Raw genomic sequence first — 27,772 nt, forward strand, 5'->3', positions numbered from 1 at the left:
TGAAATCACTGCTGTGTTTATTTATACATAAAAAGCATTCAAGGCATATTAGATGGCTAGTGGTTTCTGGTTTCCCTGACCTCAGGGAATTACACTATGAGCAACTCATCAGATAGAGGTGTTCAGGTCAGGGGCTCCAGGCCTTGCTGCAGTCTCCCTCTGCCTCTCATCAGCATTCAGGGCAACGGGGTTAGAGCTCAAGATAGAACAGTCTCCTTTCTGCTTCCGGGCGAGAGGCAGGTCCTGGGAAGGGCGACACAGGAGGCACAGACGCTGTGGAGACACCAACAGCAGACAGGCCTGTCACTGACCTCCACTCAGACAGAGAGAGAGAGAGAGAGAGAGAGGGAGAGAGAGAGATAGAGAATACCTGGCGCAGAGTTCCTTGAGTCTGGCTCAGTTTATACACCATCCACAGAGGGACACAGACAACAGATGACAGATTGAGGCACCAGCCCAGGACGTACGCCCAATCTGGGTACACATACGTGTTGTTGTACTTCAGGGGGGAGTACCTGACCAGGTAGTAGATGAAGGTGCTCTGGGGGGAGGAGAGGAGAAGAGTCAGCTCCACCGTGGAGTCCCCAGACAACCGCACACGTATGCCCACACACTCACATACACACACAGATTCACCAGTGAGACAGAGTTTAAAGGAGGACCCTGGAGCAACACTCACGGTGCACACAGCCGGGGTGATGTAGAGCCAGCAGTACCCAACCAGAGGCCAAGGACGATAGCCGATCATGTCCTCAATGTTGTGAAAGAAGAGATCAGTTCCTGTAAAACCCCATCAGTCAAGAGAGGCACTTCAGTGACGATGTGATTACTGATTCAACAGACTCACTCTGTGATATGAGTTTAATTCTGTGAGACATCTGAGGCAAAAATGAAAGGGCTCTACAGGAAGTAAAGTCATTAGATGATGCTTTAAAGACAGTGGGGAAGGAGTTCACACCTACCGTACACCCATCCGATGCAAATGGTCTGACAAATTGCAATTAACAACACAGAGACTCCATTGCAAGCATAGTATTCAACCAGCTGGAAAACATATATTCCCCCCTGGAGAGAGACAGACAGGTGACCACGTTAGACCAAGAGCTGCAGTGACACGCACTTCTGATATCACTAAAACAGGAGGAACAAGCAGTGTGACCGTTGATGATCAATCTATTGTATAGATGCTGGTCAGTCAATATTATAGATGCTGGTCAATTGGTTTTATGAGCCCTTTTACTGGCTTCACAAAGCTCTTAGAGGAGACCACCATTAACAGCATTATCATACAATTTCCTTCATTACATCAATATAGAAATATAATCACCCAATTTCTTAACTTGTTAATGGAAACAAAATACTCAGCATACTTTATGTGTACTAGAGATGGTAGTTCATTCAGCCCTTGACCCCTGACCTCAGTGAGCATGAGCAGTCCAATCAGGAAGCGCACCGCACACAGCAGCAGCAGCAGGAGCTCCCGCCGGTACCCTCTCCTCAGGGCCGAGGGGAACGAATCTACGATTGCCATCAACACCGTCTCAACACCCACAAACTGCAGAGCCACAAAACAGACTGTGATTCCTCTGAATACATCTCAGCCCCTTACCAGAGCTCAGGGCTCAGCACAGAGCAGGCACCCCTGGCACTATGGCTCCCTGAAGGAGAATGTTACGCAGTGACAGACTCACCTGGCTGTCCACTGCTAGCAGGATGGCCATGATGAAGAAGCAGACGGACCAGAGCTGGGGCAGAGGCATCATGGCCACTACCCGCGGGTATGTAATGAACACCAGCCCAGGACCTGCAAGAATGCACAGGGGACAATACAACTGACAATGGAAAAGAGCCTGAAACAAATATTACTGTGAGACTGGGAGGGTGATGCAGAGAGAGGGGGACAGTACAGAAACCCCTCGTCCAGTGTCAGAGCAATACAACACTTTTACACCTGCAGGACACTTTCAGGAAAGAAATCAAAGATTTGTGTGACGAGTAAGATACACATTTCTTACAATACACTAGAAGATTTTAACATTATAACTGACAAAAGTGTCACTGGATGACAAATCACAGGTTATTGTTCGGATCGAGGATACTACCCAAAGGGGTTAGGACATTATCATTACCATGGGACCTCAGTAACCTGTAGTCTGAAGAGCTGGCTAGCTTATCTGTCCACTGCTGGTCTCCATCACGATGGCTTGGGTATTCTGTACCCGACCACCCGTTGGGTAGTATCCTCAAATCTACAGATAATACATTGCCAATGCATCTGTGGTTATCTGAGAAAGATACTATCATTCATGCAATGATACTTGTTCACAGTATTTTCCAGGTGGAGGCACGGCAATAAGTTAGTTATCTTAAGTTTGACACCTTGTTGCAGGGAATACAGTGTGAAAAGCAATTCAATGTCTAATTATGAGAACCTTATGACTCACCTGCAGGGACGTGCTGAGGGGGGGTGCACTGCCCCTTTCCCCCTCTGCCCTCATTCTTCTTAAGTGCCTTATTTGTCCCAACCGTGCCTTCTTCTCCCCCCCCACTTCACTAGCATACCGCACCTCAGTACCCCCCGCCGGACCGCAATTCACCAGCAACTAACCCCCCCTTACACCCCAGATCGCACTATTTTCGTTTAATCCCCTTGCCCCTCCACAAGGCTGTGCATGGCACTGCTCACCTGATCATTTGAAATGTTAAACCTACATTTATGTCACGGACGCCTCGTTAACACTCTGGGAGACAGTGACCAAAGTGGGGTGACATGAATAAGACTACAACCTCAGTAACACTGATGCTGAAGGGGAGTGGCACAGCCGACAGATCTGCTGCTTACCAGACTCGGCCACCAGTGAGATGGGCACTCCCTGCTCCTGCGCCATGAAGCCCAGCACAGAGAAGACGGCAAAGCCGGCCACGAAGCTGGTGGCGCTGTTCAGCAGACACAGGTAGAAGGACTCCCTGCAATGTGAGAGGCCAGGATTTCAAACGTCTCGTCAAAAGCACAACAGAGTCTCAGAGAGAGCTGCCCACCTGAATGTCTTGAATATTTCAGTGTGTAATGATTAGCACATACATGGAGGAGTTCTTGGGAGATTGTCTCGTCCCTTCTGAGTAGAGGGTAGAAAACCTCTGGACTGTATCAGTGGATTTGAACATTTTCAACAGTAAAAACTCATGGGGTTTGGGAATTTGAAATGCAATACACACCTGTCAGGCTGTGACACTCACCTGTAACAGTCATTGTTATACTTGTTGTAACTGCCAAGAGCTATAAGTTGTCCTGAACAAACACTGAAAGAGAAGAAGACTTGTATCCCTGCATCCATCCACACCTGGGACAGACAGAGATGTAAAGTGCAAAGAATGTCTTGGTTATACATGATGTTAACGTGATGCCATGTTATTTTGGAAGGGTCTGCAACTATGGAAATTAGAGCATAATCTGGAAAGACACTACAACAAGAAAATACACTGTGCTATTTTATTCTTAATGCCCAGCCTGCAGGATAGGAAAACTACGGAAGCCGAGAAGTGCAAAAGAAAAAACAAACTCGTTAACAGGACGTTGCAGCAACCACAGAAGAGAAAGGGGAGCTAACATTTGAAATACGTCAGCAGCATTCAGAAAGTCGTTGCTGCAACCAGGAAAGAGAGGGGTGTTAACTTTGAAAAAACGTCAGCAACCAGTGAATTGTATTATACTAAGAATTAAATGCAACCGGTTGCTATTTACTTTCTATTTTGTTAATATTTAATTAGCCAGTATGTAAATATGATCAAAGCAACATCCCTGTGTTCTGTAGCAATTCCACCACAGGATTAATCTCAGCAAAGGTTTAGCTAATGCAAGTTATAGGTAAATATACTGTTCAGTTTAGGTGGAATTTGGAAATCCTGTTCTGTCTCAAAGCGTCTCTATACAATTATCTGGAACCATATGGTAGCCCTAGTTACTGATGTATTTAATTGCAGAGCTGTATCCTGGTAATGGGCTATTAGCTTAATAATACTCTTAGATAAGTGTTTATTATTATTATTATTATTATTATTATTATTATTATTATTAGTCTGCATGTAAAAACATGCAGATTCTTGTTCTCTTACAAAAGCATTATTATTATTATTATTATTATTATTATTATTATTATTATTATTATTCCGTTCGTCCGGACTGCTACTGCTCCTACAATTCTTAACGTACAGACACCAGATTCACACAGAGGCTCATTGTGATGCCGGTCAGGTTGCTGGTGCTTTTTGTGCGGCTGGATCGATATCCCATTGACTTGATTGGTGGAACGAATTCTCGCGCAGACAGACCGGCAGCCAATCAGCGTTTAATATGCAAATTACAGCCCAGTCAGTAGCCAATCAGCGGCCACGATTCCCATCATTCGAGTCCTGCTCTCTGGTATAATGTGCGCCTGCGCGCTGCACTGTGATTTGCACTGCGGTCACAGCTGTATTATTTATGTCTGTATTAAATACTGTATAATTATAATACTTATACCAGTGCTACTACTCATAATAATTACACTACATTCAATGTGTGCATACAGGGCTTTAATACGGATTATTTGTCATGTGGGGAATGTGGGGAAGCAATAAAAAAGGCAAACACAATGCTGGGGTATATTGTCAAAAGTGTAGAATTGAGATCAAGGGCAGTGATGTTCAGACTGTACAATGCACTAGTTAGAGCTCATCTGGATACTGTGGACAGTTCTGGGCTCCACACTTCAAGAAAGATATCGCTGCTCTAGAGGCAGTTCAGAGGAGAGCAACCAGACTTATTCCAGGTCTGAAGGGAAAGTCCTACTGAGAGACTGAGGACCTGAACCTTTTCACCCTGGAACAGAGGAGACTACGTGGGGACTTGATTCAAGTCTTCAAAATCATGAAAGGCATCGGCCACATCAAACCAGAGGAGCTTTTCCAGATCAGCAGGGACACACGCACCCGGGACACAAATGGAAATTGGGCTTCAAGGCATTCAAGACAGAAAACAGGAGACACTTCTTTACACAGACAGTCATCACAATCTGGAATAAACTACCCAGCGATGTGGTAGAAGCTGAAAGTTTGGGAACATTTAAAAATAGTCTGGATAGAATCCTTGGATCACTTAGATATTAATGAACACCAAACGAGCACGATGGGTCAAATGGCCTCCTCTCGTTTGTAAACTTTCTTATGTTCTTATGTTATTATTCCATATTATTCAGTCTTGTTAACTGCGCTATGAGACTTGGTTAGAAAAAGCCGACGTCTCAGTTCATTCCCTATATTATAATATAGCATATGTTCTATGATTTTACCTGTTTTAAACAAGCTTTTACCATACGATCCCCATACAATACTGTATTATATCATATAAACAACATTATATCAGTATAATACTGTTTTATATACTAATATTTATTCACTGCTACTACTTACATACTAAATTACATTAGTTAACTGCTTTATATATTAATACGTATTCCACTAAGGTAACTAATAATAATTACAGCACATTAAACTCGTATATACGGGACTTTAGTATTGATTATTAGCGCACATGTGAGCGCGGTGCTGTTTAAAAGTGCAGCCGAGTCTACGAGCCTGTCAGCCTGCTATTAATCCCTATTATCCCATTGCGCTTCATGTTAATAGTGCTTAACATTGCATGCATGTGTTTAATATAACTTGAAATGCTTAATCTTTTTAATGTATACTGGTAGATAGCGGTCTTTTAAATGCATAATAAGTCAATATAAGCAGATCGTAATCATACAGTTTGTCAGACCATATCCATCCTTTATTTATAGTGTTAGAAAGTGCCTATAACTGTGAATGTATGCATAGTAATGGTAAGTTTAAAGCACGCCATGAAAGCAGTGATATAACAGTAATAGTTTAAAAGAAATTACCTACAAAATAGTGCCAAATATAACATTAGAGAGCCCTTCCTTCACAGTCCAGCAGAGTATAGTCGAACAAACTATATATATATATATACACTCACCTGAAGGATTATTAGGAACACCATACTAATACTGTGTTTGACCCCCTTTCGCCTTCAGAACTGCCTTAATTCTACGTGGCATTGATTCAACAAGGTGCTGAAAGCATTCTTTAGAAATGATGGCCCATATTGATAGGATAGCATCTTGCAGTTGATGGAGATTTGTGGGATGCACATCCAGGGCACGAAGCTCCCGTTCCACCACATCCCAAAGATGCTCTATTGGGTTGAGATCTGGTGACTGTGGGGGCCAGTTTAGTACAGTGAACTCATTGTCATGTTCAAGAAACCAATTTGAAATGATTCGACCTTTGTGACATGGTGCATTATCCTGCTGGAAGTAGCCATCAGAGGATGGGTACATGGTGGTCATAAAGGGATGGACATGGTCAGAAACAATGCTCAGGTAGGCCGTGGCATTTAATCGATGCCCAATTGGCACTAAGGGGCCTACAGTGTGCCAAGAAAACATCCCCCACACCATTACACCACCACCACCAGCCTGCACAGTGGTAACAAGGCATGATGGATCCATGTTCTCATTCTGTTTACGCCAAATTCTGACTCTACCATCTGAATGTCTCAACAGAAATCGAGACTCATCAGACCAGGCAACATTTTTCCAGTCTTCAACTGTCCAATTTTGGTGAGCTTGTGCAAATTGTAGCCTCTTTTTCCTATTTGTAGTGGAGATGAGTGGTACCGGTGGGGTCTTCTGCTGTTGTAGCCCATCCGCCTCAAGGTTGTACGTGTTGTGGCTTCACAGATGCTTTGCTGCATACCTCGGTTGTAACGAGTGGTTATTTCAGTCAAAGTTGCTCTTCTATCAGCTTGAATCAGTCGGCCCATTCTCCTCTGACCTCTAGCATCAACAAGGCATTTTCGCCCACAGGACTGCCGCATACTGGATGTTTTTCCCGTTTCACACCATTCTTTGTAAACCCTAGAAATGGTTGTGCGTGAAAATCCCAGTAACTGAGCAGATTGTGAAATACTCAGACCGGCCCGTCTGGCACCAACAACCATGCCACGCTCAAAATTGCTTAAATCACCTTTCTTTCACATTCAGACATTTAGTTTGGAGTTCAGGAGATTGTCTTGACCAGGACCACACCCCTAAATGCATTGAAGCAACTGCCATGTGATTGGTTGGTTAGATAATTGCATTAATGAGAAATTGAACAGGTGTTCCTAATAATGCTTTAGGTGAGTGTATATATATATACAGTGAGGGAAAAAAGTATTTGATCCCCTGCTGATTTTGTACGTTTGCCCACTGACAAAGAAATTATCAGTCTATAATTTTAATGGTAGGTGTATTTTAACAGTGAGAGACAGAATAACAATAAAAAATTCCAGAAAAACGCATTTCAAAAAAGTTATACATTGCTTTGCATGTTAATGAGGGAAATAAGTATTTGATCCCCTATCAATCAGCAAGATTTCTGGCTCCCAGGTGTCTTTTATACAGGTAACGAGCTGAGATTAGGAGCACTCTCTTAAAGGGAATGCTCCTAATCTTAGCTCGTTACCTGTATAAAAGACACCTGTCCACAGAAGCAATCAATCAATCAGATTCCAAACTCTCCACCATGGCCAAGACCAAAGAGCTGTCCAAGGATGTCAGGGACAAGATTGTAGACCTACACAAGGCTGGAACGGGCTACAAGACCATCGACAAGCAGCTTGGTGAGAAGGTGACAGCAGTTGGTGTGATTATTCGCAAATGGAAGAAATACAAAATGACTGTCAGTCTCCCTCGGTCTGGGGCTCCATGCAAGATCTCACCTCGTGGAGTTTCAATGATCATGAGAACGGTGAGGAATCAGCCCAGAACTACACGGGAGGATCTTGTTAATGATCTCAAGGCAGCTGGGACCATAGTCACCAAGAAAACAATTGGTAATACACTACGCCATGAAGGACTGAAATCCTGCAGCGCCCGCAAGGTCCACCTGCTCAAGAAAGCACATGTACAGGCCCGTCTGAAGTTTGCCAATGAACATCTGAATGATTCAGAGGAGAACTGGGTGAAAGTGTTGTGGTCAGATGAGACCAAAATCGAGCTCTTTGGCATCAACTCAACTCGCCGTGTTTGGAGGAGGAGGAACGACCACAAGAACACCATCCCCACCGTCAAACATGGAGTTGGAAACATTATGCTTTGGGGGTGTTTTTATGCTAAAACTGCACCGCATCAAAGGGACGATGGACGGGGCCATGTACCATCAAATCTTGGGTGAGAACCTCCTTCCCTCAGCCAGGGCATTGAAAATGGGTCGTGGATGGGTATTCCAGCATGACAATGACCCAAAACACACAGCCAAGGCAACAAAGGAGTGGCTCAAGAAGAAGCACATTAAGGTCCTGGAGTGGCCTAGCCAGTCTCCAGACCTTAATCCTATTGAAAATCTGAGGAGGGAGCTGAAGGTTCGAGTTGCCAAACGTCAGCCTCGTAACCTTAATGAGTTGGAGAGGATCTGCAAAGTGGAGTGGGACAAAATCCCTCCTGAGATGTGTGCAAACCTGGTGGCCAACTACAAAAAACGTCTGACCTCTGTGATTGCAACAAGGGTTTTGCCACCAAGTAATATGTAATGCGTTTTTCTGGATTTTTTGTTTGTTATTCTGTCTCTCACTGTTAAAATACACCTACCATTAAAATTATAGACTGATCATTTCTTTGTCAGTGGGCAAACGTACAAAATCAGCAGGGGATCAAAAACTTTTTTCCCTCACTGTATGCGCAATGAAAAAACCCTACCCAACTAGCCACATGGTCTTGCGAGTAATCTAAACAAACAGCTCATCACTTCCTAATTAAACCACGCCCCCTTCGCAGTCTGCACTGCCTTAAAGTGACAGTAATAGTAATGGTATTATTTTAAATACTCTAATACAGGGAAACAAATACTTTCAAATACCAATTAGTATCTGTAATTGACCAGGTCTGTGCTAAATATCACCCTTACACTGCGCTGCTCACACTGTGGGATGGATAGAGCCTGTGTGGTCCTCAGCTGTAGCTCTCACGGCCATGTCTTCACACTCATCCTCTTTTCTCTGCGCTTTGTGTGTTTGTCCGACACACGAACACGGACAGTAACAGCAGTTTGTGGTCGTGTTCTTGTTGCGCAGATTTCTGCAGTTTTGCACAGATCTGCAGAAATCCACTGATCCCATTGGTGGAGCAGCGCAGATCTGCGCATAACTGCGGACATCTGCACTTCACGAACGTGACCTGTAAATGTCCGTCCGTGTTTGTTGGCCTTCTCTCTGTGCGGATCGCTGTGTTTGTGCGGGATGTGGGGTTGCAGGCTGTGACGCAGATCCACGACAGGGATGTCAGATCAGTCAGTGTGTGTCTGCACTGAAGCGCTTGGGTGTGCGCGCTACTTCTCGACGCAAAAGACACTAATTCAGTGCAAAATAGTGGTTAAGTGTGAGCTGCGCACTGTGCACAAAATCGGGTCGGACTGTAGAAATCGTTATATAACATATTCATATACTAACTGTTGGGGATAATTAAGTTTGGTAGGCATACTGATTATTTAACCTACTGTAACCATGTAACTCATTGTATTGTATTCTTATTGTAGGATTAGCCTTTAACAGAAGTTGCAGAGTTAACATTGTCATATCTCACTGGAAATGTTGCCGTGGCAAGGGGGGCTGGAATTTGTCATTATTGCAGAAATAACATAAATAACATACTCGTGCATAACTATTTCTGTGAAAGTCTATACACTTGAACTCACGGCCATCTCACCTCTATTTCAAACCACGAACTCCCTATATTTATTTTATATTTTGAGGAACAGCTCAGAGCTAATAACATAAACAATATACATGCTGCTCTTCAGACAAACCAGAAATAAGATAGAGTCCCACGTCATCTACTACTAGACAAACCGTGCAGATGTGTCAACTGAAACTCTTGAGTGTGTTATGAATTATGATATCGAACACATTTCATGTCTGCCTAGCAACTAGATCTGTAATATGTTTGTAATATCTGTATGTACCTGCTCCGGAACTCTTGGCAATCAGACTTCTGACATGTATAAAAGTGTGTGTTGTTGCAAAAATAAACCGAAGACTAACGATCTGGCATTGTGTCGGTGACTTTACTTCCCGGGCTCGTAGTGCACTGAAGGGTTCCTACTGTTGCTGTGATACACTTGGGAAGCGATCCACATGTACCTGAAGGGTTTTGACTGGCAGTCAAGTTATACCTTAACACCCCAGCATAATCTGGAGCCATGGTAACCCTGAGCATATCAGAGATTGTCCACAAACACAGAGAGCGATGTGTCAAAATGGCAAAAATGGGAAACTAGGCGAGTGTCTTGGAATATGTCTTTGCTGCCACACAATCCTATTTCCGACACACAATCCTATTTCCGCCTCAGCTATTTCCGCCACAGGACCCTATTTCCACCATGCGTTTTCTAAATGTCGCTGCTGTTTTCTCTGGGATGTGTCGGTGGTGTTTTCAATGCCGCTGTCATGTTTCAGATGTTTCCACCCCTTTCTCTCCACTGGTTGCTGACATTTTTTCAAAGATACCGCCCCTCTCTTTCCTGGTTGCAGCAACGCCTTTTTCTGAATGCTGCTGACGTGTTTCAAATGTTAGCTCCCCTTTCTCTTCTGTGGTTGCTACAACATCCTGTTAACGAGTTTGTTTTGCTTTTGCACTTCTCGGCTTCCGTAGAAAACTGTCCAGACATAGAAGTAAGAAAAGTATGTTTGTTGATCCAATTTCCGGTAAGAGACCGGCCTCTCTGTCTTAATACTCATAGTGAGGAGGGTCTGTACATGGACACAGGGGTCATGAGAGAAATGTCTTCTGAGCTCAAGGCTGTGGGGGCAGCATTTATCCTGATTTACCTGTGGGTCAGTGAGCCGGGTGGGGTCGGGGTAGAGGTAGAAGAGCAGCCCATCAGCAGCGCCAGGCAGGGTGAGCCCTCTGACTAGTAGTGCCAACAGCATCACATAGGGGAAAGTGGCTGTGAAGTACACCACCTGAGGGCAGACACACACAGTGGACTTCTATACAGCTTTAGTCACCTATAGTGCTCACAACAGGAACACAAGCTGGCTCTTCAGCTCAGCTTTAATGTATAGGAAACAGAGGCTGTCAATTAGAGGAGTTGCTTCTAACTGGAGTGAGGTTGTTAGTGGAGTTCCACAGGGATCAGTACTAGTCCCTGTGCTTTTTCTAATCTATATTAATGATCTGGACTCTGGGATAGTTAGCAAACGTGTCAAATTTGCAGATGATACTAAAATAGGTGGCTCAGCAGATACAATCTGGGCAGCACAGGCTATTCAAAGGGATTTAGATAACATTCAGTTGTGGGCCGACACCTGGCAGATGAAATTCAATGTGGTATTGCAATATGCAAGGTATTACATGCAGGTAACAAAAATGTCCACTATAATTACACTATGTAAGGAACAGAACTAGACGAAGTAACACATGAGAAAGACCTAGGAGTCTATGCGGACTCCTCACTCCTCTCCATCCAAACAATGTGGGGAAGCAATAAAAATGCAAACACAATGCTAGGGTATATTGTCAAAAGTGTAGAATTGAGAACAAGGGCAGTGATGTTCAGACTGTACAATGCACTAGTTAGAGCTCAACTGGAATACTGTGGACAGTTCTGGACACTTCAAGAAAGATATCGCTGCTCTAGAGGCAGTTCAGAGGAGAGCAACCAGACTTATTCCAGGTCTGAAGGGAATGTCCTACTGAGAGACTGAGGGAACTGAACCTTTTCACCCTGTAACAGAGGAGACTACGTGGGGATCCAAGTCTTTAAAATCATGAAAGGCATTGACCACATCAAACCAGAGGAGCTTTTCCAGATCAGCAGGGACACACGCACCCGGGGACACAAATGGAAATTGGGCTTCAAGGCATTCAAGATGGAAAACAGGAGACACTTCTTCACACAGAGAGGCGTCACAATCTGGAACAAACTCTCCAGCGATGTGGTTGAAGCTGAAAATTTGGGAACATTTAAAAATAGACTGGATAGGATCCTTGGAGCATGATGGGTCAAATGGCCTCCTCTTGTTTGTAAACTTTCTTATATTCTTATGTTTTAATCATCTTGACACAGAACAGAGCTGGACAGTAGAACTCTACGAATTCCTAACCAGAGGGTGGAGGGTTCGAATTCTTGGTGAGATCTTGCTGTGGTACCTTTGATCAAGGTGCCATCACCAGATTGCTCCAGTAAAAGCCCAGCTGTATAAATGGGTACCAGTGTCAGTTGCTATAGATACAATGTCAGCCAAATATATTAAAAAATCAATTGGACCAATCTGTAGCATCCCAAAATCCTAGTGACCCCAGGCGCTCACCTTCCCTGTGGACTTCACCCCCTTCCAGACACAGAAATAGCAGACAATCCAGGAGAGCAGGAGGCACAGGGTCAGCTCCCACCTCAGGCCGCCCACCTGGTCGATCCCCCCCGAGACACCCAGCACTCGCCTCCTGCAGGGACCAGAGGAGTCCATTCAATGTCATATTATACAATGCATAAGCTTACATCCAAATGACCTAGATGGGATCTAGAGGCCTCCCATCCTTAATGTATTTTATTATTAGTGTGTGTTTCTGTGTGCGTGTCTTTACTGGCACATTTTGGAAATAAACTTACTCCCAAAACTCCTCTACAGCTGAGGTTGCCCTTCTGGGATCTGTCCAGTTGGAAGTGTGGTTCTGCTCGTCAAACTCCACACAGGCATCTGTCAGAGGCACCAACACAGAGAGGAGTGTGACCTTGTGTAAAACAGAGATTTATCAAGACAATGAAAATAGATAATACTGAAGAGATTCAAGTATTCTAAAGTATGATTTTTCCAAGTTGTGATCATTAAGAAAAAAAAAATACACTGACCACTGACAGGTGAAGTGAATAACACTGATAATCTCATTATCATGGCACCTGTCAGTGGGTGGGATATATTAGGCAGCAAGTGAACATTTTGTCCTCAAAGTTGATGTGTTAGAAGCAGGAGAAATGGGCAAGCGTAAGGATCTGAGCGACTTTGACAAGGGCCAAATTGTGATGGCTAGACGACTGGGTCAGAGCAGCTCCAAAACTGCAGCTCTTGTGGGGTGTTCCCGGTCTGCAGTGGTCAGTACCTATCAAAAGTGGTCCAAGGAAGGAAAAGTGGTGAACCGGCGACCGGGTCAAGGCTCATTGATGCACGTGGGGAGCGAAGGCTGGCCCATGTGGTCCGATCCAACAGACAAGCTACTGTAGCTCAAATTGCTGAAAATGTGAATGCTGGTTCTGATAGAAAGGTGTGAGAACACACAGTGCATCGCAGTTTGTTGCGTATGGGGCTGTGTAGCCGCAGACCAGTCAGGGTGCCCATGCTGACCCATGTCCACTTCCGAAAGCGCCTACAATGGGCATGTGAGCATCAGAACTAGACCATGGAGCAATGGAAGAAGGTGGCCTTGTCTGATGAATCACGTTTTCTTTTATATCACGTGGATGGCCGGGTGCGTGTGCGTTGCTTACCTGGAGAACACATGGCACCAGGATGCACTATGGGAAGAAGGCAAGCCGGCGGAGGCAGTGTGATGCTTTGGGCAATGTTCTGCTGGGAAACTTTGGGTCCTGCCATTCATGTGGATGTTACTTTGACACGTACCACCTACCTAAGCATTGTTGCAGACCATGTACACCCTTTCATGGACACGGTATTCCCTGATGGTATTGGCCTCTTTCAGCAGGATAATGCGCCCTGCCACAGAGCAAAAATGGTTCAGGAATGGTTTGAGGAACACAACAACGAGTTCAAGGTTGTAAGAGAGGTTCAATCCATGCCTCAAGGGGTCAGGGCTGTTTTGGCGGCAAAAGGGGGACCTACACAATATTAGGCAGGTGGTCATAATGTTATGGCTGATCGGTGTATATATATAAAAGGAAGCTGAACGCTGGTTAGAGAAAGACACCAAAAGCCTGTTTTTGTGGTATGCAGAGAGCACAGAGAGGAGATGAAAGCAAGAGAATTTCAAACTTACTTCTCATTGTGCTTGGCTTAGTTTGCTGCTTTTCCAGGTGGCTTTGTACGTTCCAGTTTTTTCCCAGAGTTTAAAGTTTATGACCGACGTACAAGTTTCTTGGTTGATGTGAAAGAAGCCAATAGACAGTGAACTGCTGGCAGAGAGGAATGGAGATGCACCTGCTCACCCTGATGGAGGTTAATCAGCTTTGATCGTCCTACAGGTTGGAACTAAGCAGCGTTTTCCAAAGACTTGTGGCGGTTTGCAGTTTGTCCAGAACTAATAACTGACCATTTGCTTGTTTTCTATTTGCCCTTGGGGGAACATTCACAGGATAGATACTGATTGTTTGACTTTCCCTCCAACCTTATCGTGATTGTCGTGCATTCCTTCCTGGATCATCAGGATTTAATGACGAGTTTCTTTTTCTTGTTTTTTCTTTGGATCATATCAGAGAGAGTGATGATACTGAAGATATCAGAATTACTTGCAAACTGACTGAAGTACATTGTTTTTTTTGTGGTTAAAATTGACAATGAATCCAGTATTTTTAAATGCAGTGTTGAATGCATTAAGTATTTTGATGTGTGTATTTTTGTATTTTTATAAAAATATAATAGGACGGGCTATCTAAAACCATAAGCAGAATAACTGTCTGAAAACAGTTTGGAAAGTTAAATACTGGGACAACATTATTTGGTAAGATAAATATTGGTGTTATAGTGTTCCTTATTTTGAGGACCATTATCTAAACCTTTATATGTTACGTACGGGCCTCAAATCTAGGCCCTAGCGCCGGCCCTAGCCCGAGACGCTCAGCCCCTAGCCCAGCCCTTGTCCAACAGTTTATTACAATTCTCGTAATAAGTCCGACTGGAGCTTGTGTTTTTTTTTTTTTTTTTTTTTCATTACACAGCCTATACTACTGTTGCAGCCATTAAAATAGTTCAGTTTTGTTTTTAATGGCAAAGTAATTATATTTCTTTAAATTTCTTTATTAAGTTAATTTAGAAAAATGTTTGGAGAATTTTTTGTTTGATAAAATCAAGTTTTTGTTTTTTAAAGTGACGATCAAGTGGCCAGCGGCCGACAGTGAGTTGATCACGTTTGATCAATTTAGCCTCTCAAATCAACACTTGACTTGCCTACAATAAAATCCATAGATATGAAACACTTCAAGCTTATCACACAATGTTAGTTTAAATGTTTATTATCACCACCACAGTAAAAATACATTTTTGACAAGCTGAGGCAGGCTGCTCTGCTGCTTGCAACAGCGTGCGGAAAAATGAACGAACGGGCTATACAATCTAAACAAATTAAATAAAAAAAAACATGCAGGTTATCTTACCTTACCTCAAAAATAAAGGGTTCACCACAGAACATAAGAACATAAGAAAGTGTCCAATCGAGAGGAGGCCATTCAACCCATCATGCTCGTTTGTTGTCCATTAATAACTAAGTGATCCAAGGATCCTATCCAGTCTATTTTTAAATGTTCCCAAACTTTCAGCTTCTACCACATCGCTGGGGAGTTTGTTCAGATTGTGACGCCTCTCTGTGTGAAGAAGTGTCTCCTGTTTTCTGTCTTGAATGCCTTGAAGCCCAATTTCCATTTGCATCCCCGGGTGCGTGTGTCCCTGCTGATCTGGAAAAGCTCCTCTGGTTTGATGTGGTCGATGCCTTTCATGATTTTGAAAACCTGGATCAAGTCCCCACGTAGTCTCTTCTGTTCCAGGGTGAAAAGGTTCAGTTCCTCAGTCTCTCAGTAGGACATTCCCTTCAGACCTGGAATAAGTCTGGTTGCTCTCCTCTGAACTGCCTCTAGAGCAGCGATATCTTTCTTGAAGTGTGGAGCCCAGAACTGTCCACAGTATCCAGATGAGCTCTAACTAGTACATTGTACAGTCTGAACATTACTGCCCTTGTTCTCAATTCTACACTTTTGACAATATACTCTAACATACTGTTTGTCTTTTTTATTGCTTCCCCACACTGTTTGGATGGAGAAGGTGAGGAGTCCACATAGACTCCTAGGTCTTTCTCATGCATTACATCATCTAGTTCTATTCCTAGTGTAATTATAGTGGACATTTTTGTTACCCGCATGTAATACCTTGCACTTGTCCACATTGAATTTCATCTGCCAGGTGTCAGCCCACAACTGAATATTGTCCCTTTGAATAGCCTGTGCTGCCGAGATTGTATCTGCTAAGCCACCTATTTTAGAATCATCTGCAAATTAGACAAGTTTGCTAACATGGCCATTCTTATTTCCAATAGTTTCCAACTGTTAGACTAATGAAAATAAAGTCCAATCAATTAAAACAAAAAACAAGACAGCCTCCTAGTCTTAACAATGCTACAGCCAGAAGAACAGTCTCTTACAGAGCATTGTGGAGAAAAAGCACAGCATCCACAGTGGAAGGTTTCAATCCAGTCCTCCTTTCTTCTATAACTCTTCCAGCTGTGCTAAGGCTGCTACTTCTGCTGGCGGGGACACTAAACACTGTGCGAGCCAATTTGGACAATCGCGGTAGCATGGTCTCGTGTTGTTTCCACCAACGCAGCACTTCTCTTCCATCAACTTACATGTTGGGATTGAGGCGCAGGTAATACTGTACTTCATCGTTATCCTCCTCCTGCTCCACAATGTTTTCCCACTCTTCCTCAAACTCGGCCAGCGCTCTCTTCTTTGCTGCGTGGCCTGCGACAACATGTGCAGGGACAGCCGTGCCCGCCACTGCATGAATCATAATTATAATTATTAGTTAGGCCAAGGCCAATAGGCTATGATTAATACATTAATAATAATAATGATAATGATAATAATAATAACAACACACGTAAAAGAAAATCTCACCGGCTGGTTGATCAGCCCCTTGCACCGCAGCCCTCTCCTCTCTCTGACTATCTGACGTCTCGCCAGCTGATGGTTGTCATCCCTCTCGGCATCGGTGAACATCCTTAATTGATTGAACTTCGGCCATAAGAATATGGCCAGTTTGTGAAGTGGCTGGATATGGACTTTCTTCATTATGCACTCAAGGTGTCGTTGGTGGATAATTGCTTGGGAAGGAGTGTCCGACACATCTGGCTGGCAATGTTGTTTCAGTTTGTGTAGCCAAGGCACGACGAGGTTCAGTGTTGGGTATTTATCCCCCTCCAACTCCCTTTGTGCATCGTAGAACGGGCACAGAAATTGCACCAGGAAGGCCAGCACATCTGGGGACACATCGTGTAGTCGCTGGCTCTCACCATGGCTCTTAAGTATCTCCTGTAACTCAGTGTAGACTGACTCAATTGACTCCAGGGTGAGGAATACGCTGCTGTATCTGGTTTCTGCCATCTGTTTGACAGTTTTTGACAACCGGCTTGTCAGACCTGACTGCTTTAAATATCGGACTAAAGCCTTGGAAGCCTGTAGGGTCTCTGCTACTTCTGGGACTGTTTCTGCAAGCTCATCTGGGTTCAAGGCATGCCGGAGGACAGTGTTATACAAGTGGTCTTGGCAGTCCAGGCGCTGGTATGGGCGGAGAGCGGCAACAAAATGAGCCCCCTGATCGGTTACCCAGACAACATTATTCATCACTGATGCATCAAAGCCAAGGACTGAGACTAATTTCTGCTGCAACTCTTTTTGGATATTGTTTCCTGTTTTGGCCTCATTTTGGAAGCTTGTTGTGGTTAGTACCCTGCTCTTCATGTCATATTGAGGCACTACAGGATAGACTTTAAAGTGCTCTTATTAACATTTAAAGCACTAAAGGGACTGGCACCTCCCTACTTAAAAGATCTCCTTATGGAATACACTCCAGATCGGCCATTGAGATCACAGGAAGCCGGTTACTTAGCGCTCCCTAAAATACACAAGAAAAGCGCAGGTGGTAGAGCATTCAGTTATAGGGCCCCGAAGCTGTGGAATGATCTTCCAGCCAATGTAAGAGATGCCCCCTCTGTCTTAGCCTTTAAATCACAGCTGAAGACTCATCTGTTTAGTCTCTGTTTTTCTAGCCCATAGTGCCGCCGGTGTGCCATGGACATGCAATTGCACAACTGTCTTTGGAAATGTCCTGCACTGCATGACCAGTATCTGAGCATGACTGCCCTCTTGTCTTCCAGCAACAGCCTCCTCTGAGGGTCCAATGAGGCACCTCGTCCCCCACCATGGAAGTCTGATGAGGCACAACCCATCCCAGAAGCACCTCACCACGGAGGGTCAACGGGGCATCCACACCCAAGGTTTGACGAGCCATCGCAACCCAAAACCTGTTGATGGTCCAAACCCTCAACCCCCGATGGCCAGCGAGAGGCCTCCTCCAGAGGGAAGAGCACAGCCAGCAGCACCGATAAAGAACTTTCTGATCTCCTTGCTGCTGTAATAAATATACTGCCTGGAGGGGAGGCAACCATTAGGCCTAGGCCCTAAGTCGTGGACCCCCAGAGATTCATTTTCTCCTATATGCCATCCATAGGAGTTTTTTGTTTTTCTCTCCTCCGTGCCTAAATGGTTTATTTACTTAAATGTTCACTCACTTTATTCTAGATCATGTAAAATGTTTACCGGTCTATATTTGATTTTATTGTATTTATGTTTTTTATTTTGCTATACGTTTGTTGTATGTTTACCAGTCTGTAAAGCGCTCTGTGGCTACCCTGCGAAGGGCGCTATACAAATAAAAATTAATTGATTGATTGATTGATGTGATTGAAATGTAGTTTATCTTACGGTGATCATCCGTCCACATGTCAGTTGTCATGCCCACATTTATCAATGACATGACCTCCTTGATCTCTTCATCCATGTCCCCTCTCTTAGCATTCGCCATTTCTTTGCATTTTTGGGAGATTGTGGTGGGGTCAGGGAGTAAACTTGTAGCTGACAGACGGTCGTGGATTGCGCCTAAATTTATTAGCTCTTGTGCTAACTGAATGAAACCGTTCCCTGCTACTGTTTCAAATGGCCGAATGTCCATACAACAGAAATGTACGCATTTAGCTTTGATTAGTGATTAGCTACATCCTCCACACTCAAAATGTCATTGTAAATGAGATGATCCCGTTTTCATACTATTGTAGCTTAGCACAGCACAGCATTGTGCATAACCAGTAGGCTCATCATTTAAGGTTGTCACTACTTGAAAAACACCCCAGAAGTTTGTCTTTCCTCTTGTGTTTTTCTCAGTTGTAAGTTCACCATTGGCGATTTTTCTCTTTATGTTCTCCATTGCACGTGAGGTGAATCGTGCGTTCATGGGAAATCTGTGTGTGTGTGTGTGTGTGTGTGTGTGTGTGTGTGTGTGTGTGTGTGCGTGAGCAGACTGTCATGTTTGTCAGAGTGATAGGTTATAAAACGTCTTTCTATGTTTGTTTTACCATCATCAACTTCTCATAGTTTATTTTAATTAATTAATGTCTAAAATATAAAAAGGAGGAGGAGCCTAAAACATGCCAGATGCCCAGCCCACGTGTGAACTATGACGTGAAAGTGTCCCAAAGCCCGGACCTAGGGGTATAAATATGTCGGGGCCCGTCAGGCTCGGGTTGAAATGCATTTGAATTTGTATTGTATTGGATCTTTTTTATTTTGTTTTGGTAGGATGCTCGAAATGCTTTCCTTCTAGTATATTATAACCAATGTGTGTAAAAAACGGTCCCGTGGATAATTCTGAACTTGCACTGAATTCAGATAATTGTAATATCGGATAATGGTCTGAATCTGCAGTTGTATGGATCAGGGCAAAACCCTTTATGTGGTATGGCTAGACGGTTATGTCCTGGTGATGTGGTATTATTAAATGGTAGGCTTAAGTATACCTACGTGGTGTCAGAACATATTAACAAACCGCCACATTATTACAGCGTACCTTGTGCCTATACACACATGAGAGAGAATGGGCAGCAGTACCTGTGTTCCAGGTGTGTCCACAGCTGGCCCAGGGCAGCTCTGAGCTGAAGGAGGAGAACAGGTAGAAAAAGGACCAGGCCAGGACGATCATGTATGTTGTACCACCATATAGCAACATGATGAACGTGCAAATTCCAGTTCCTATGGAAAAAATATATATTATACATGTTCCAAGATTCATTCTTTACATAACATGTCATCAATTCAAATCAATAGAACATAAGAACATAAGAAAGTTTATAAACGAGAAGAGGCCAATCACCCCATCGTGCTCTTTTAGTGTCCATTAATAACTAAGTGATCCAAGGATCCTATCCAGTCTGTTTTTGAATGTTCCCAATTTGTCTCTTCAGCCACATTGGTGGGGAGTTTGTTCAGATTGTGACACCTCTCTGTGTGAAGAAGTGTCTCCTGTTTTCTGTCTTGAATGCCTTGAAGCAGGGGCGGATCTACAGGGGGGCAAGGGGGGGCAGGTGCCCCTCCAACTGTCTTGCTTGCCCCCCCGCTGCCCCCCCAACCCGCACCGCAGACCAAATATTTTCAGATCCCCCCGCTAGCACCGCGGACAAAACACCGTCAGCACATATGGGTGATGGCCCCCCCTAAAACACAAGTTGCCCCAGCCATGCCCCTCCAGCTAAAATGGTCTAGAACCGCCACTGCCTTGAAGTCCAATTTCCCGGGTTCGTATGTCCCTGCTGATCTTGAAAAGCTCCTCTGGTTTGATGTGGTCGATGCCTTTCATGATTTTGAAGACTTGGATCAAGTCCCCACGTAGTCTCCTCTGTTCCAGGGTGAGAAGGTTCAGTTCCCTCAGTCTCTCAGTAGGACATTCCCTAAAGACCTGGAATAAGTCTGGTTGCTCTCCTGTGATCTGCCTCTAGAGCAGCGATATATTTCTTGAAGTGTGGAGCCCAGAACTGTGCACAGTATCCAGATGAGCTCTAACTAGTGCATTGTACAGTCTGAACATCACTGCCCTTGTTCTCAATTCTACATTTTTGACAATATACCCTAGCATTGTGTTTGCCATTTTATTGCTTCCCCACATTGTTTGGATGGAGAAAGTGAGGAGTCCTAGGTCTTTCTCATGCGTTACTTCATCTAGTTCTATTCCTCCAATAGTGTAATTATAGTGGACATTTTTGTTACCTGCATGTATTACCTTGCACTTGTCCACAATGAATTTCATCTGCCTGAATATTATCTGAGTCCCTCTGAATAGCCTGTGCTGCTGAGATTGTATCTGCTGAGCCACCTATTTTAGTATCATCTGCAAATTTGACAAGTTTGCTAACTATCCCAGAGTTCAGATAATTAATGTAGATTAGAAAAAGCAAAGGCCCTAGTACTGATCCCTGTGGAACTCCACTAACAACCTCACTCCAGTTAGAAGCGACTCCTCTAATCGACACTCTCTGCTTCCTAGACATCAACCAGTTCATAATCCATCTACTTACATTACCCTGAATGCCTACGGCTTCCAATTTCAGGATCAGTCTTTGGTGTGTAACCTTATCAAAAGCTTTTTGGAAATCTAAGTATATCATATCATATGCTTTCACATGATCTACAGCTACAGTTGCATGTTCAAAAAATTCTAATAAATTAGTTAGACATGATCTGCCTCGTCTAAACCCATGTTGACTATCTCCAAGAGTATGAGTTTCATTAAGATGCTCCTCTATTTTCTGTCTAATCATTTTTTCCAACATTTTACAAGTGATGCAGGTGAGACTGATTGGTCTGTAATTTCCTGGCTCAGTTTTGTCCCCTTTCTTGTGGATTGGTATGACATTTGCTGTCTTCCAGTCAGTTGGCACATCCCCTGTTCTAAGTGTCATTAGGAATAGTTTAGTTTAGTAATAGCGACTTACAGATAATTTCCCTCATTTCTTTAAGTACTGTTGGAAATATACCATCTGGCCCACGTGATTTGTTTGTTTTTAATTCTGCTAGTCCCTTTAGTACCTCCTCCTCATTTATCCTGATCTCTCTTAGGGTTAGACTGGAGTGGTTGTTAACCTGTGGCATTTTATCTGTTTTTTCACCTCTGTGAAATACTCATTTAGAACATTTGCCACATCTTGTTCATTTTCCAAGATAATTCAATTTTTGCTCTTTATCTGTTTCACTTCCTCCTTTATTGACCTCTTGCTGGTGTAGTATTGAAAAAAGCTATTTGCATTAGTTTTAGCTCCAATAATGTGTCAATAAGTCCTAATTCAAAGCAGATGTCACCCGTGAGACACTGATACTTAATTAGCTTGGTTTTACTGATTTGTTTTGTTTGGCTTAATATTTATTACATGTATTTATTTATATACATTTAACACTTACGTGTTTGATTTCTTTATTCTTGACACTTGATTTTGTGATTTATACACATGACATTTGGGTTTTGCACGAGTTTGTTCTTTTTTTTTCACTGATTACCTAGCTAATGAGCATTGAGCACCACATTCCATTCAAAGCATTCTCACATCTTTTAATAGAGTGCAATTACTGACAGCTGTGGTAGCCTTTTAAAAAGGGCTTGTTTAACTGAAATGAGAGAATGGGGATCAGAATTAAAAGAGTGAGCAGCAAGAATGCATGTTTGTATTTTATTTTAACTTTGGTATGTGTTTTTTTTTATATATATATCTCCCAGGTGCTGCTATATTTGTTGTAAACTGGATTTTAACTTTGTTTTCTTTTAAGAACTTTTTAAGCTCTCCATGAACACTGGATGCACTTTTGGACTGTGAGTCTGCATCTATACCTGGATATAAGCCAACTCTACAGACATCGCTCTAGCAGTGGATTGGACAACCTTCTGGAAGCTCTTATTTTTTTGCTGCAGAGACTGAGTTTCTTTTGGACAGTGTTGTGGGTTTTAACTTTTTTGGATTACCTTGGCTTTTAACTTTTGGGAAGTTTTTGTTTTAAAACTTGTTTTAGAGTTTTTAATCTATAGGAACTCTTCAAATAAAATTGTGCCCCCATTTTAGTCTCCATGTTGCAGACTTATGCTGTGGACCCCCGGTCAAAGAACCTGTGATTTAACTTTCTATAAATATTGGAGGTATGAGTCCTAGTGCTCAATTAAAAAACTAGATGGCATAGTTATGCATTTTCAGTGGCACTGTCGGCCAAACAGAAATGTATCCCCCTCGCACAGGCTTAAACTCCAAAAGAGCAATCATTATGGTAATGCAATAAGCTGTGAAAGGAAGCAAATGAAAAATCTAGCCTTCGAACAGGGGGCAGATCTTCTTCCAGCAGGCTGTGCCCCCTAGGCTGGTGTACTGCCCCAGCGCTGTCTCCAGGATAAAGAGAGGAATGCCACCGGTCAGCATGAACAGGACATAGGGGATGAGGAAGGCACCTTCAACAAAGACAGAAGTTACAAATGACTAAGGAGGTTTCGCATGAAAACCCTCAAGAGCAACAACAGTGTTTTCTATCAAGGTAAAATGTGCTTTCACACTCGTAAAGTTTACAAAAGAGAGGAGGACATTTGACCCATCGTGCTCGTTTCGTGACCATTAATAACCGAGTGATCCAAGGATCCTATCCAATATATTTTTAGATGTTCCCAAACTTCCAGCTTCTACCACATCGCTGGGGAGTTTGTTCCACACTGTGACGCCTCTCTATGTGAAGAAGTGTCTCCTGTTTTCTGTTTTGAATGCCTTGAATCCCAATTTCCATTTGTGTCCCTGCTGATCTGGAAAAGCTCCTCTGGTTTGATGTGGTTGATGCCTTTCATGATTTTGAAGACTTGGACTTGGAAGACTCCCCACGTAGTCTCCTCTGTTCCAGAGTGAAAAGGTTCAGGTCCCTCAGTCTCTCAGTAGGACAATCCCTTCAGACCTGGAATAAGTCTGGTTGCTCTCCTCTGAACTGCCTCTAGAGCAGCGATATTCTTCTTGAAGTGTGGAGCCCAGAACTGTACACAGTATCCAGATGAGCTCTTATTAGTGCATTGTACAGTGTGAACATTACTACCCTTGTTCTCAATTCTACACTTTTGACAATATACCCTAACATTGTTTGCCTTTTTTGTATTGCTTCCCCACATTGTTTGGATGGAGAAAGTGAGGAGACCATGTAGACACCTAGATCTTTCTCATGCGTTTCTTCATCTAGTTCTATTCCTCCCATAGTGTAGTTATAGTGGACATTTTTGTTACCTGCATGTAATACCTTGTATTTGTCCACATTGAATTTCATCTGCCAGGTGTCGGCCCACAACTGAATATTATCTAAGTCCCTTTGAATATCCTGTGCTGCCAAGATTGTATCTGCTGAGCCACCTATTTTAGTATCATCTGTACATTTGACAAGTTTGCTAACTATCCCAGAGTCCAGATCATTAATATAGATTATAAAAAGCACAGGCCCTAGTACTGATCCCTGTGGAACTCCACTAACAACCTCACTCCTCTAAGCACCTCCTCTAATGGACACCCTCTCTTTCCTATACATCAACCAGTTCATAATCCATCTACTTACATTACCCTGAATGCCTACAGCTTCCAATTTGAGGATCAGTCTTTGATGTGGAACCTTATCAAAAGCTTCTTGAAAATCTAAGAACATCATATCATATGCTTTCATGTGATCTACAGCTGCAGTTGCATGTTCAAAAAACTCTAATACATTAGTAAGACATGATCTGCCTCTAAACCCATGTTGACTATCTCCAAGAATATGGTTTTCATTAAGATGCTCCTCTATTTTCGGTCTAATCATTTTTTCCAACATTTTACAGGTGATGCAGGTGAGGCTGATTGGTCTGTAATTTCCTGGCTCAGTTTTGTCCCCTTTCTTGTGGATTGGTATGACATTTGCTGTCTTCCAGTCAGTGGGCACATCCCCCGTTCTAAGTGTCTTTTGAAATATTTGAGTTAGCGGCGTATAAATAATTTCCCTAATTTCTTTATGCACTCACCTCCTCCATTCTTGTAGCACAGGTATGGAAACCTCCACACGTTCCCCAGCCCGACAATGGCTCCAGCCACAGCCAGGAGGAACTCCCACTTGTTTGCCCACTGCCCCCTGTCCTTTATCTTCTGCCCCTTCTGCCCCAGGCTGCTCTCCTGCAGCGTCAAATCGCACTGGGCTTCAGCCTGGAGAAGTTGAGAAAATTCTGAGCAAAAACATTGTCTGATTCACCTAGGCTAGGCCACTCCAGGATCTTAATGTGTTTCTTCTTGAGCCACTCCTTTGTTGCCTTGGCTGTGTGTTTTGGGACATTGTCATGCTGGAATACCCATCCATGACCCATTTTCAATGCCCTGGCTGAGGGAAGGAGGTTCTCACCCAAGATTTGATGGTACATGGCCCCGTCCATCGTCCCTTTGATGCGGTGCAGTTGTCCTGTCCCCTTAGCAGAAAAACACGCCCTAAGCATAATCACCAAGCTGCTTGGCGATGGTCTTGTAGCCCATTCCAGCCTTGTGTAGGTCTACAATCTTGTCCCTGACATCCTTGGACAGCTCTTTGTGGTGACTGGTGGCATTGGTGACACTAGTTTGGCTGTCTATTCCCAGTCCCACAAATCGCTACCCAGCATGAAACTAGTGTAGGTGATTAAGGGGATTTAAGGGGATTAAATTGGTTCTGAGGACATTCTTTGAATTAATAAAAAGACAGCCACGGAACGCTCACGTTGCAATATACGACTAAATTGTGGCATAGGGGTCACCAGTTTGGGGGTCTATTCCCAGTTCCACAAGCACTACCCCAGCATAACACTACTGTAATTTTGAAGGGGACACTTTCTACTATCAATTGGACCTAAAATAATTTTGCGGGCATTCTTTTAAATAGTCTATTTAGACTTGGGATTCAATAATGTAAATGCAGAATTGATGGGAGGCTGGATGTATTCCCGCTCTGAGCCCACTACTGGGGAGTAGAGTGTAGGGGGTGAAATATTTTTGTATACTGTTCTTTTGTTTCATTATTTTGTTAGTGACTCTTTATTTAATTTGTACAAATCTATTATCTACTATAATGATTATTGTGGTTAAAGGGGAAATCCATAATTTCTAAAATTATCAAATCATTAAAAAAGAACATTTTATGCACGTTCATGAGCGAGTTCTACAGGCTTCCCTGTGTTTGGTTACATGTGGGTGTCATGGGGCACTGAACAGTAGCCGACTGCGACACCTGGTGATAAAAGGGGTGAGAGAACCAGAACCCACTAGGACTATGATTAAAATATGCTCTTTGCACAGGTCTGTTACGGCAGTGCGATATAGCACCAGAGACCAGCAACACCCAGAGACAACAGCATGAAATCCAGAACAGTGTTCATTTAATAAGATATAAAATAAGCAAGTATACACATAAAAAAACAACACTAATTGACTAGGGTGAAAAGTAACCAAGAAAAACCCAAAACACTATTAAAAATAAACTATTAAAGCCACATCCACATTCTTGACGGCCAATGGCCAGTTGCATAAAAAGTATTCACTCAAGTTATTCACTCATGGAAATGTCCCCCTTACATAAGGGGACAAATCAAGAGTTTCGCATGAACATCCTTAAGTATTTTCCTGAGGTCAGGAAAACAGCAGTCACTCAATACAAGCTGTGGGATGAAGTAACAGGGGCTGTAAACATCGCTGTGCACAGGATGACTACTGAGACTTTGAGTATGAGAACTACAAAAGCTAAATGTATTAACATTTTGTAAATTGGATTAAAATAATTACATACATTTAAGAAAATATGAATACAAAATAAAACGTGTTGTCATATATTTATTTCAACCTAATTTTTAAGTGAAGTGTATTGGAATTTTAAAAAAAGAATAATGATTATTGGTTATTTCTTAACTATGTAATACTTTTTGTTAATATTGTAATGACATATTCAATGGCACTGAGGTATATCAGCTTTCCCTCTACATCTACATCATCACGCCCTAATACATACCCCTATCACGTGACCCCCACCTCCCAGTCACTGCTTTCTGACTGTACCACCCCAGAGACGGGGGAAGACACGCAACCCGAGAACACCCAGACAACAATATACCTCCCTAACCCAACACAACTTTCTTTTGTGAATCGCATACAACAAACCGTTAATGTCGTAGAGAGCAAAGTCTGCTTCTTTTCAGTACTGCTTTCCTTTTACACACAGTGTATCTATTCCAGTCCGCTATGGAGTTGCACATTACCCAAGGCAATGGGCAAATACGCTTCCTGACAATCCCAGACTTCAGTTCCAATTAAGTTGTTAACTCTGACTCAAGTGCTGTGAAATTGTGCAGCCCACCTGCTGTATCTCTGGATTCAACTACAACCACCCATCCGGCCCTCCTCCTAGAGCTGCATCCAGCAATCCAGGCAATTACCTGTGACAAGCAAGACCCCCTAACACACACAGAGCACTTGCTCTAAGCATGGGGTGTACTTCAGCTGCCCCAAACCCAAGTAATGTGTCAAACCTTGTAGGGTCAAACTTATCACACCAGTAGCCAAATCCTCAACAGACCAGATGCTGTCTGTCACTTTCAGGAGTTACCTACTTCCTGTTTTCCCAAATATAACTACACCAAAATCAGGCAATGCTACTGCGGCATGCTCACAATAACAATGCTTCCAGCCCAGCTTTTTTCCCTGCAGTCACGTAGTTATAAGATTAAACATACTCACCATCAAAATAGCTGCTGGTTGTAGGTAAAGAAATATTGAGGAGTTGCAGAAAATAGCATGAGACTCGTTGTGTTTGGTAGAAGGTTGATTCTTTACTCCAGTAGCTGCAAGGGAGCCTGGGAAGTTCTCAACATTTCTAAGTTACATTT

At 43.2% G+C, this 27,772-nt stretch overlaps 1 protein-coding gene across 3 annotated transcripts; it reads right to left on the minus strand.

Annotated features, from left to right (window-relative positions):
* Positions 1-27,772, minus strand: LOC136749122 (sodium- and chloride-dependent GABA transporter 2-like). Of its 3 annotated transcripts, XM_066703085.1 has the most exons (15): positions 27,624-27,772; positions 24,899-25,076; positions 23,195-23,329; positions 19,960-20,100; positions 12,691-12,778; positions 12,392-12,524; positions 10,907-11,041; positions 3,238-3,341; positions 2,843-2,967; positions 1,692-1,804; positions 1,418-1,555; positions 963-1,065; positions 680-780; positions 371-541; positions 1-273 (listed from the first exon to the last, which is right to left on the minus strand). In XM_066703085.1, the coding sequence occupies exons 1-15, from the start codon at positions 27,624-27,626 to the stop codon at positions 109-111; spliced, it is 1,833 nt and encodes a 610-aa protein (XP_066559182.1). In that variant the 5' UTR covers positions 27,627-27,772; the 3' UTR covers positions 1-108. The 3 variants fall into 3 exon arrangements, with proteins under 3 accessions (XP_066559182.1, XP_066559183.1, XP_066559184.1); XM_066703086.1 differs by lacking the exon at positions 23,195-23,329; XM_066703087.1 differs by lacking the exons at positions 23,195-23,329; positions 24,899-25,076 and having other exon boundaries at positions 27,624-27,760.

Source organism: Amia ocellicauda, chromosome 5 (assembly GCF_036373705.1).
Source record: "Amia ocellicauda isolate fAmiCal2 chromosome 5, fAmiCal2.hap1, whole genome shotgun sequence".
NCBI lineage: Eukaryota > Metazoa > Chordata > Actinopteri > Amiiformes > Amiidae > Amia > Amia ocellicauda.